This window comes from Phoca vitulina, unplaced genomic scaffold, assembly GCF_004348235.1.
Source record: "Phoca vitulina isolate PV1807 unplaced genomic scaffold, GSC_HSeal_1.0 scaffold20, whole genome shotgun sequence".
NCBI lineage: Eukaryota > Metazoa > Chordata > Mammalia > Carnivora > Phocidae > Phoca > Phoca vitulina.
In genome coordinates this window covers 21,336,900-21,349,505 of record NW_022589723.1, presented here as the reverse complement: position 1 = coordinate 21,349,505, position 12,606 = coordinate 21,336,900, and the positions used below count along the sequence as shown (strand labels likewise).

At 36.4% G+C, this 12,606-nt stretch overlaps 1 protein-coding gene across 8 annotated transcripts in view; it reads right to left on the bottom strand.

Moving 5' to 3' along the window:
• Positions 1-12,606, bottom strand: part of UNC13C (unc-13 homolog C) — a 591,291-nt gene that overhangs the window by 216,021 nt on the left and 362,664 nt on the right. For all 8 annotated transcript variants that reach the window (XM_032417734.1, XM_032417733.1, XM_032417735.1 and 5 more), the window contains one exon: positions 1,934-2,067. In XM_032417734.1, the coding sequence (XP_032273625.1) occupies positions 1,934-2,067 (134 nt within the window). The remainder of the gene's footprint in view (positions 1-1,933; positions 2,068-12,606) is intronic.

Genomic DNA, 12,606 nt, shown 5'->3' with positions numbered 1-12,606 from the left:
TTCTCTTAATATAGTTCCAAAAAGTCAAATAAAATATTTGTATATGTTTCACAGTGTATATGATTAAAAATAATTCTGGGAAACTTTAATTGATTCCATGATTTTATGATATATCTTTTACTAGTCATTACTAGATTTCTAGTATTGGGTAAATGTAAAGAATTTCTTTGATTAGAAGTAAAATCTTTTCATACAACTTTTAATTAGCATTTCTGAGGAGATGTCCATTTTCATCCAACAGTCATTTACCAAATGGCCTATACCAGCTCAAGGACACAAAACAAGTATTGATTTCCCTATCTTCAGGAAATCTACTCTGTCTCAAAGAAGGTCTGAAGAATGAAGGAGAAAACAGATGTGTTCCATAAAGCTGCCCAGGATGAGCGGAGGACATGTGATATATTAAAAGAGAAAGGCACCTGGGGGGCTCAGTCAGTCTTGATTTCAGCTCAGGCTGTGATCTCAGGGTCATGGGATTGAGCCGCGTGTGGGGCTTTGCATGCTCAGCATGGACTCTGCTTGAGATTCTCTCTCCCTCTCCTACTGCCCCTCCCCCTACTCATGCTCTCTCTCTCCCCCCCTACATACATACATACGTAAATACTTTAAAAATAATAAAAAAAATTGAAGAGAAGATATCGTCCTATGCTATCAGAAGACAATAAAACAGCAGGGTCTCTATAGAGGGTCATCAGGAGGTACTCTGGTCTTCAGGCAGAAAAGGTGAGTATAACACGGAAAGTGAGAAGAAAGTATAAAGGCAAACCTAATGACGCTATCATGGTTGCTTATCAAAGAGGACCAATTTCTCCACAATTAGGTACTGAGGGCAGATGAAAATCAGTGGTTAAAAAACAAGGAAAGGATGAAAATTGGGACACTTAAAAATTTATTCCTTCTGTAAGTAAAATTTCAATTGGATTCAACAAAAGCTTTTTGACCCTGTCTTGGCCATTATAGAGAAATAATAAAACCAGTTCTCTATAGTAAGTCTGAATCTACTTCATGCTCTACTTCATAGTTTGTCTATTTCTGCTATCCCTGTTGCCCAGAGCATTTCAGGTATTACCAATATGTCAGGATACCCTCTCCATTAATCACATTACAAGTGCTTGATTCACAGACTCAGCTGTTATTTTGCTTTTGCTATATAGCCGTCAACATGTAGGCATAAAATAAATCCTAAACATGCAACACTAAAGCTGGACTGGATCTTGGATATTATCTAGTAATATATGAGGAAACTGAGACTGAGGGTAATTAGATAATTTGCCCAAGTTCTCATAGCAAGTGGCATTTTGATAAATTAATAATTTTAGACTCTTCTAGAATCTGTTATTCTAGAATAGCCATGAATTTCAATTGATCTGTTCATCTATCTCCTCATAATTTACAAATTCTATGCATGGGGGCATAGGCTTAACATTGTTACTTGAGAAAATGGACTTATTCTATTACATATTGCAATAAATCCATGGTATAGAACTATTTTGAAAGCAGGTTTTCTTTTGACAAATCTTTATTATTACAAAGTCACAATGAAATATGTTTAATACTAACTTTTCAACATTCTTTTTAGTTTTGGGGGAAGTGCAATGGGATAGTTTTGTGGGGTTTTGTTGTTGTTGTTCTTTTTGAGACAAGGAGATAATTATGAAAGGAACCAAAGAAACTTTTCTACATCAAACAAAAATAAATTTGGGGAAATCTTTGTCTCTATATCTAAAGAATCTCACTCTATGGGGCATGAACTAAAAATTCATAATATCACCAAATTGATATTACTGCTAAAAGTACAAAAGTCCTGCTTTATATAACTTAATTTTGGAAAAAAACACTTTTCCAGTGAGAGTATAAACCATGCTTCAAGTATTTTATGTTTTCGTAACTTTAGTGGAATAAAACCCATTCATTTCCAAGACAATGTACTTACTGATTCAGGACAGGTGTATAGGCAGTTTTATCCTCATCAATAATAGTGACCATCAGTGTAATAAGTTGGGGCCAAAAATCCAAATTCTTGGTGGTCGGTCCCTGATCTTCCCGAGGAATGTCCTGTTTCTTACTCTGCTCACAAGGTCACGCAACATGCAAGAGAAAAGGTTAAATGATATGACTTAGTTTGTCATTGTCAAATGGAAGGATTAGAGAAAAGTGGTTACAGAAAAATTTTTAGGTTATGTGAGCCAAAGCTATTAAATTCAGGTTTCCATTCTTCACCGAATGACATCCCATAGGATAAAGTCACAATGGCCAGACCAGGCTTGCATTTCTACATCCTTTGGTTTTGAACTGGAGGTTTCTCTTTCTTAATTGCAGTTCATGATCTTAGGAATTATTTTAAAATTATCCCTTTAATGTGGCTTCTTCCAAGGAGAGAGGTTGAATTCTGTGTGTACAAAGGTGTGTGTGTGTATGTCTGTGTATAATTTATCCTGCCTAAATATTTTGTCCATAGTCACATTGGTGGTAAGTGGACAGAACCAAGGCTGGTTACAAAGCCAGTACTGTTCAATTCTACAGTATACAAATATTCTAGAATGGCATGGACCACTCTCATTCCACTCACAAATGCATCTAGTTAACTAAAAGTTACATATCTTTCTTGTGTGTATGTATGTTTAAATCATATTTGAATCCTTGATTTATCATGCTTCATGAATTCTTCAGCTCTCACCTCTGAGAGTGTTGTCCAGGATGATCTAAGTTTACAATGAGATGAACAGAGTACAATAACAATCTTGTATATTTCACATATCAATGTCATACTCAACAAACACAATTCTTTTATTTGGTGGGTAATCTTAGAGCACTTATTTTCTATTTACTTTAAATAATTAGGCAAAAAAGATAAAGGCAGAGACAATTTTCACTCAAGTGTACAAATAAGTAGGAAGCATATGGCTCCCCTAATTATTTCTGCCAAATGATTTATAAGCTTATAGGTCCAGGATATCTGAAAAATTTACCTTTATGCTCAAAATACAACAGATATTAAATGTTGGAGAGCAAAATTAGTCCAAAAATCAGTGGCTGGCACAAATTACTTCAAACTGCCAGAATGAACTATAAGCATTCTCCAAAGGTTAAGAACCTTGTGTATGTGGTCCCAGAGAACCACTTGGAACTTCTTAGCAGGTTTCCTCTTTCAGTTCCTGAGGTACATCAAGGCACATCAGAAGATCTTCAAGAAGAAAATCAGGCAGCAATACAGGCTTACAAATATCCAGATTTGCCTACTTTCAAGTTACATTTTCTATTTAAATTTATCCTTCTTTGGTGAACAAGATTTTATTATTGTTACAATAATGTGATTACTCATTACATTAAGTTCAATAGATTTTTTTCTTCTATGATGTATTTAGAAATCGAGAGAACCTGGTAGATTATAAAGGCTGTAAATAAAATTAGTTCTGATGGCCACAGCATTTGTTTCTCAAATGCATCTGAACTTAATACTGTCATTAATCATCATGACGTGTATACAGCCAAACTATATGTCTAGCTTATTTCAAGTAATGTGATTAAATGAAAGCAAATACTCTAGATGACATGGGAAGTCACTTATTGTCATTCTGCAAAGAGTAATACAGAAGAAAGAGAGAATAAAGTAGTTGAATATGTATTAATTCCAAAATTCCTTAGCTGTCTCAAATTCTACTTTCATTACTCCTTTTTATGACATTAAAGGAGTATAGATGGTACCATTTTTTCATCAAATTCTGTATGTTTCCCCAGAATAAACCAAACTGGATGTTGAATCATTAAGTTTTCACGTATCACATAACATCATAATAAATCAAGGTATCTCTAATTTAATAGTGCACTTTTAATGGCCTATATGTTTAAAAGGATGGGGTACACAATTATGTATATTGAAATATTTACCAGATTTCTTAAAGATTAATTTTTTTCTGAGCAACACTTTATTAATATCCTAGAAGTCTATAGGGCATTTGATCTGATGATCAGAAAAAATTAAGACAATGGGAGTAGAAATTTAGGAAGCGGGGCGCCTAGGTGGCTCAGTCGTTGAGCGTCTGCCTTCGGCTCAGGTCATGATCCCAGGGTCCTGGGATCAAGCCCCGCATCAGACTCCCTGCTCAGCAGGAAGCCTGCTTCTCCTTCTCCCACTCCCCCTGCTTGTGTTCCCTCTCTCGCTGTGTCTCTCTTTGTCAAATAAATAAAATCTTAAAAAAAAAAAAAAGAAAGAAAGAAATTTAGGAAGCTAGTAATAAGTATACTAATATTTACTGAAACCTTTACAAATTAATATTTATCATAGGAAAAATGTATCTCATATATATATACTCTATATAATATATAATGATAAACCCATTAATGACAAGGAACAAATGGGAATATAGTCAGTTCATAAAACTATAACTTAGCAGATTGACTTTGATTATGATCATTAGAATTATAGTAACTAAACACTATTTTCTTAATAGATTATTGAGGAAAGGGACGAGAAAAGCTGTGAGAGTATAACAGGAGCAAACGTGGAAAAGTTGCCAGGGTGTAGGATCATCCGAAGAAAGTTTCCAATGGTCATGTTTATAAAGGATATTTCAATACAGAAAAGCTCTACCAGACAAGCTGACAAGATATACACTATACTTTTATAATATCAAGTGAGAAAATATGAAGATATTCCATATAGAGAGAACCATTACATGCAAAAAACAAAAGTATCAAAATAACAGATGCCATCTTCATGTTAATGTGGGACTTACACGACACTTCTAAGTCTGTTATAAAATGTATGGCATTCCATATATTTGTTTAATAAGTATATAATTTTGAAACACCTCCTCTAAGGAGTTGGCTAGACAAGGGTTGGGGGAAGATATTCAGTAAAGTAAGGGGATACTGAAATGCAAAAGTACATGATGGAGAGAGACAGCGAGAGAGGGAACACAAGCAGGGGGAGTGGGAGAGGGAGAAGCAGGCTTCCCGAGGAGCAGGGAGCCCGATGTGGGGCTCGATCCCAGGATCCTGGGATCATGACCTGAGCCGAAGGCAGATGCTTAACGACTGAGCCACCCAGGCGCCCCACTATGTAGCCTTTTGATAGAGTGTGTTTCTCTATCATTGGTTCTAGTGGATATTAGCATTATTTATACACACACACACACAATCCATGTTCAAATCAAGTGAGAAAATGCTTGCTTAAAACAAAGTTAAATAAATTATTTCTAGATTCCTGGAGTAACATGCTAATATGCACTGTGATTCTCGAAGATGGTGGTTCTCAAACTTTAGTGTTCAGCAGCATTGTCAGGAAAGCTTGCTAAATCACAGACTGGCAGTCTTTTCCGCAGAGTTGCTGATTCACCAGGTCAAAGGTGAGGCCTGAAAATTTGCATATATAATGAAGTTCCTACTAATGCTGGTGCTACTAGCTCAGAGACTAGTTTAAAAAACACAACTCTGGGGGTGCCTGGGTGGCTCAGTCGTTAAGCATCTGCCTTCGGCTCAGGTCATGATCTCAGGGTCCTAGGATCGAGCCCCGCATCTGGCTCGCTGCTCAGCAAGGAGCCTGCTTCTCCCTCTCCCACTCCCCCTGCTTGTGTTCCCTCTCTCGCTGTGTCTCTCTCTGTGAAATAAATAAAATCTTTAAAAAAAAAAAAAAGAAAAAGAAAAACACTATTCTGAGAACTAAAAATGGAGCATTAGTTCCTCAAATGTATTTGAACTTGAGAAAGCCCTCCACTCCTCTCCTATTCCCTATATCCCATTCTTGCACAACTTTCTGAAGAATAATCTTCCTCTGAACTTACTTTGGGAAACAAAAGGCTGCAGAGATAGATACAGTGGTCAAATCCTTTAGGACCTGTGTGTCATGTCAAGGAATTAACATTTAAACCATATTTCATGGAGGACCATTAGAAGATTCCAAACATGGGACTACTTAATTACATTTTTGTTTTAAATGATTTGGCAGTAGCAGGAAGTTTAATTGACGTTAAACTAATGAAATAGTTAATGAGGAAAATTGATAGACTCATGAAAATATTTATGAAATGGTTAATAAGTGAAATTGATAGAACTCATTGCCTAAGTGGTGAGAAAGAAGAGAGGGAGGGAGAAATCAAATGGAACTATCCAGAAGTTAATCAGGTAATTAAGTCTGGAGTTTAAAGCAACATCCTGGACTGCTGATGTAGCTAGAAGAATTCCAGGATATATGTGGTAGCTGAAATTATGAAGTAAATAAGATTACTCAAAGAGAGGGAGAATATAAGGCCAGAGGCAAGACCTTGGAGAAAAACATGAATAAGGAAAATATAATTTTATGAAAGAGAGACCTAGATGGGGGAGTGAGTTGAAATGGGAAGGAATGGATCCAGAGTGTATGTGGGAGATTTGTCCTCAAACAAATGAAGAACACGGCTTCTTCTGAGTCAGGAGATAGTCTTGCAGGTAAGTCTTGTTGATGGTGAGAAAGAATAGCTAGGAATTTCTATCCTGAGAGAAGAGGAGTAAATAGTAAAGATCTGAAACAGCCCCTGCAAGGAATGACAGAGAGTCTAAATTGGACCCACGGTGGCACCTCCAGGTAGCTTGGGAGCTTTGTGGAGAGTGGGTCCCTGAACTTACAGTATCACTACTCGGGATAATCATGTGTTTTCTGCAGCACTGGATTTAGAAGTCAAGGATTTGCTACTGAGGTATAGTAAAAGTAGGAAAAGAGAAAGAGATTAAATGTTTGACAAGAGTGGTTGAAGTGCTGGAACAAATATTTATTTTGGTCCAGAGGAAGGAAGAAGAGAAACAGAAAGGCATAAGAAAATGCAAATCTTTTTTGTCTCACTTCTTTTCAACTTTTGCCAAGAGCTCATAGACACCCCGCCCCTCACATCACTATATCTTTTTTGTTCTGTGATCACATTACAGTACTGAAAAGGCAGCAATTATTGCAATTCCTGTGTTCTACAGAGGAGAAAACGAAGGCTGACATGGTGTAAAGTGGTCCATCCAAGGTCACATAAGGTCCTAAAAGTCAGAACACCCAGACCTTGAAAATTTCATGTTCTCAAGGGAGCCTACTTTGCTCTACCCTCCCTTCTCCTCACATTAAAAATTATTCAAGTTTAAAAAAAAAAGTTGGATTTTGTTTGCTAAGTCATAAAGAAGCAAATTAACTTACTGATTAACAGGGTTTATGACATCTCCCCTAATTAAAAAGTTTGAGAGCCACTGATAAATGGAAACAATAATTTTAATTGATGACCTAAGTCTCCATATGTGTGTGTGTGTATGTGTGTGTGTGTATAAATGGAGCATCCTTTTGAAGGTGGTATCAATACTTCCCATTACTATTTTTTCTTTTTCCTTCTGGCAAAGTTCAGTTCACCACTTAGAGGATTTACAATTTCATCACCTTTCATCTACCTGCTTCAAAAGTCTTTTTCCATTATTGTTCTTTAATGCCACTGTCAGAGATTCTGCCTTCTCCCACTGAATTTTACTGGCGTATAGTAAGTCACTTAAATTTGCATATGAATGGGAGAGATTCCAGGAAGTTAGGATGAATGAGCTGGATTTTGATCATCCATTTCATGAATAGCCCTTAGTATTCTGGCCATACCATGGATCAGAAAACTCTAATGTTTCAGTGCAAATAAAGTTGTCCCCCCTTGTCTTTCTGGGACAGCTGGGGCATAGTCCATATACTGAATCCATGATTTATTATATAATTGGCTTTTTAAATCCACAGCAAAAGTGCCTAGGGCAACGTGAACTGCAACACTGAGAATCTAAAAGAAACACAGTAAGGAGTGAAATTTGAGACTATATTCAAAGCAGCCACTGACCAGTGTTTTTTTAAGTCTGGTCCATAGATCACGTACATCTGAATCACCTGGGTTGCTTTTGAGAAATACATTTGACTTTAAAGCCACTGTTGCAGACTTACAAAATCAGGGTAAACAGAGGTACGGCTTGGGAATCTGGACTTACACATTCAGCTCTGCTCTTCTGAAATCCTCATGTTCACAGGAAGAGTCAGGACAAGAGTCCTGACTTGTAATTAAGGCAGGGAAAAATAGGCCTTATTTTTTTTATTTTAGGAAGAAGAGTGATATATATAGTTCCTCCTAAAAACTAGTATCAGTCATGGATTTGCTAGATTTTGCATTTTGTCAGTATAACAAGAGACTTTTGTTTCACTTTACATCTGAGAAACTTCCGACTACATGCAGCTCCCGAATTTTAAGAGGGGATAGAATATCTTTCTGGATATTTATGTGGTGCCTCTTCCAAGTGTTGATAACTCCTATGCTAGATCCTTTGTAAAACATTACTTTTTAAATTAATAGTCTTTGGGAAATTACTGTTCTATTCAAATAACTTAATAGATGTTGCTAGTGGCCTTAAATAAGAGTAATTACTGAAAATTAAAAATATGCTAATCTAGTTAGAAAAAAATTGCATGTATTAGAATAATTCACTTTAACTATAGCCAAAATATTTAAACAATCTTTACTAGGTCCTTTCAGCTTCAGTAAGTCCAAGATATCTTGCCATTTAAATCGCCAAAACTGCATTTCAAAGTGTTTGGACATTCTCAGTGCCTTTTAACAGCACTAAATGGTTCCTTGAATTTGAATAGACTGTACATGGTTAAGTGATCTAAACACAACTATAAATTGTCATAACTCTGAATGTAGATTTAAATATACAAATTACTTAACAGCAGGGTGTAATTGAAAAAGCAATCATTGAACACAGAATCAGAAACTTATATTTTGTTTCTCAGCTTAACATTAATGTGTACAATTTGGAAAAGGATTTAATTTTTTCAATTTCAGATATCTAATATTGAAATAGGATTATATATACCCAATCCTCTGTTTCTGATAATTCTAGCAAGTATATAGGTAGAATATCTTCAATAAGAGGATATTTATTACTGTAACAGGTGAATACTTGCCTTTAATTAAATTTGATGGCATATGGTATATAGTCTACCTAATTGATAACACTCCTTTGAGAATCCCAAGACAGATGCATAAGAAAGTTCCTTAAATATAAAACTATTCCAGTGGGTAAACGAATAGTTTTGCTCTTTTCTCTTTATATAAATTAAACTTACATCAAAAAGGAAAAATGCAATAGGTCACATGTAGCTGGCATTTATTTTCCATTTAAGATACTACACCTTTAAGAGAACTATCAGTGCTTAAGACCAAATACAGGAGGTACCACGACAGTGGACTTCAAATACATGATGGGCTGTCATATAGGAAAAGATTAAAAGATAAATTAGATTTGTCTTGTGCGGTCAAGAAAAAAACTGGTACTTATGAGTAAAATTTTCAATACAGAAGATTTTGGTACAGTGTAAGGAGAAACTTTCTAAATATCAGATCTCTCCAAATGTTATAAACTACCAGATGTTAGGTGTTAAGAGGCATATAGGAAATCCCTTGTCTACATTATACCTAAAAATTGACCACATGCTGAGTCTCTTTTTAGTATATTTTCTATGATTATATGCCTATAATTAAATTTACAGAGAAGAAAACATAACCCATAAGTTTTAAGCACTTGATATGATGTTGATTTAAAAATATATGCTTACTATTTTTAATAATTTTATTGAGGTATAAGTAATAAACAAAAACTGCATAGATTTAATGTATAGTTTGATAAGTTTGGACATATGCACACATCCATGATACCATCACCAAAAACAAGGTAATAAACCTATCCATCACCCCCCAAATTTCCTTATGTCTCTTTGCCTTTTCCCCTTGCCTCACTTACAAGACACTTAATGTGAGATCTACCCTCTTAACGAATTTTTAAATGCACACTGTGTTGTTAATTATAGGCACTATGTTGTATAGCAGATATCTAGAACTTAATTCATCTTGCGTAACTGTAACTTCATACGCCTGAATGTATGGGTACTGTTTGATTTTATTTTATATTTTAATTTTGTAATTTTTAAATTTTTTATTTATTTTTTTTAAAGATTTGAGAGAGAGAGAGAGAGAGCATGTGCATGTCGGAGTTGAGGGGAAGGGCAGAGGGAGAGGGAGAGAAATCCTCAAGCAGATTCCCTGCTGAGCGTGGGGCCTGATACAGGGCTCGATCTCACAACCCTGAGATCATGACCTGAGCTGAAATCAAGAGCCGGACGCTTAACCAACTAAGCCACCCAGGCACTATATGGACATTATTTTAAATGCTTAGAATAAACTGTGGCAGAAACTGGATAGCTGTTCCAGTTTTCCCTTTTCCTTGAGTACACAGCCACATTACTGTGGAAGATTAAATAAGACTTTAAATTCTTTGATAATCTTTCCATTAAAAAGTATGTTTATATTTCCTTCCTTGAATATGGGTGACTTTGACCAACAGAATACAACAGAAGTGACCTATGTCAGTTTTCAGGCTGAGGTGTTAAGAAACTGGCGATTCCCAAGTCCTGTCCCTTGGACCATCTGCTCTTAAAATCCAGCCACTAAACTGAAAATGCTGAAGTAGTTCTGTGGTGAGGACCATGTGGAAAAGAACCAACCAACACATCTGGTACTGTTCCCAGCTGACAGCCAGCACCACCTTGTTACCCATATGAGTAAGCATGTCGGAAGTAGAACTTCCGCTCTGGTCAAACCACATCAGCTGAAGCCACATAGAACAGAGATGAGACTTTACCACTCAGCCCTGTTCAAACTGCATATATATGAGCACAGTAAGCTCTTGTTACTATCTTAAACCATTAAGTTTTAGGGTAGTTAGGTATTCAACAACAGATAACTAAAACAGAATTTGAGACTGGAAGTGGAGCATTAATGTAGTACAAACTTAAAACGTGGCAATGATTTGGGACTGAGTGGTGGTAGGCAGAAGCTGGAAGGGTTTCAAGAAGGTAATTAATGAAATCGGAGGACTTGTCAGGGAGAACTTGAAGGACAGTGAAGAAATTATCTTAGGCTAGGTAAAAGATGACTCCGTTACTTAGTGGGGAAAATTTGTCAACAAATTCTGCCTGGAATCAACAAATTCCAGGCAGAGTTTATAGGAAATATAGAGAAACCAGGACTTCCTGGGTTCAAAAGTAAAACTTTCTCATCCTTAATCTTTCCAGAAGGTAAGGCTTTCAATGTACAAAATAGCTTCAGGGAACATATCAAATCCAGGGCGCTTTACTGATATGACTCTAAGATCATGCAAGATGTCTAGGTCCAAAGCAAGTTTTCTGAGAGCTTTATGAATATTTAAGATATACCTAGTAGAGTTTCTAAGAATCTTGAGGAAGTTCTTCTTTGAATTTTTCTGCTATTAAAAAAAAAAATGGCTTGTAAGAATCTTGTAGTTTCTTGTGCCTTATAGTTTCTTTCAACTAGACAGGAAGACTTCTAAGAATCTTAAGTGCATTGTCCTTTAGCCCATGATTTTCCACCCATGGCAAAGAATGTCTATCTCAGTAAGAAACATGAGTGCCGTTTTTGTCTAATGGAATGCCCACAGATATTGAAATAAATTATATCAGCTTGGACAGAAAATAATTAAGTCAGTATAAAATGAAAAGATGACTTTGAATCTCCAAACTTCTATGGGCAGGAAGCAGACTAGAAGACTACTCAGTTGTAACAATGAGCTGTCCCTTATGGAACAGGATAAATGACCCAAGGGCAAGGCTACAAGCCCAGCAAATGGAGCCAAGAGTCACAGAGAATAATTCCCAGACAGCAGGACTGAGCTCCAATTAAGAACTGACAACATGTTCCCAGCTAGATTTCAGGATTTTTATGGACAAGTGACTGTCACGTGTCTCCTATTTTTGAACAGAAATATTTGTTTCAGTTATACTATTTCTATCTCACCATTATATATTGGGCACGTGGGAGGAGCCGACAACTTGGCTCTGTAGTTTCCAGATACTTAGATCAAGAGGAACCACACTTCAGAAATGGGACCCAAAGAGCTTCATCTCCATCTGGACATGATTTAGAGTAATCCTGAACCTCAAGCATGAGCCTGAAACTGTAATAGCACAAGAATTTTGTAAGGTGTTGGGAGTGAGTGCAATATAACTTGATACAAAGATAATGAATCTTTGGAGACCCCACATGGAAATAAACTCAAGTTCCAAGATAACCACCTTCAGCTGAGCTTTCAGATGACAGTTGTTACCAACTTTCCAGCCTTGTGTGTAAGCCATCGTGGAAGTGGATCCCTCAGCCCTAATTGAGCCACTTCGGTTAGTGCTGCCCGGAGTAGAGACAAGCCATCCCAACCGGCCCTGTCCAAATTGCAAAGATAGATTAATGAGCAAGATGATTTTTTTTTTTTTTAGTCATTGAGATTTGGTATCATTTGTTACACAGCGATAGATAAGCAGAACAATTCTATTTCCTAGCTTCCTTTGCAGTTAGTTGTGGAAATATAACCGAGTTCTAGCCAGTAGAATGCGAACAGAAGTGCTATAGCCTACTAACCTTCCATATCTAATCCACTATGTTCTTTTCTCTTCTAGTTTGCTATGCAAAAGACAACCACCTTAGTACCATGCTTAAGATGGCAGACTTATAAGGAAGCGACTTGGCTCTCTAAATCACTGCTGGAGGAGTGAAGCAGTTGCTTGTG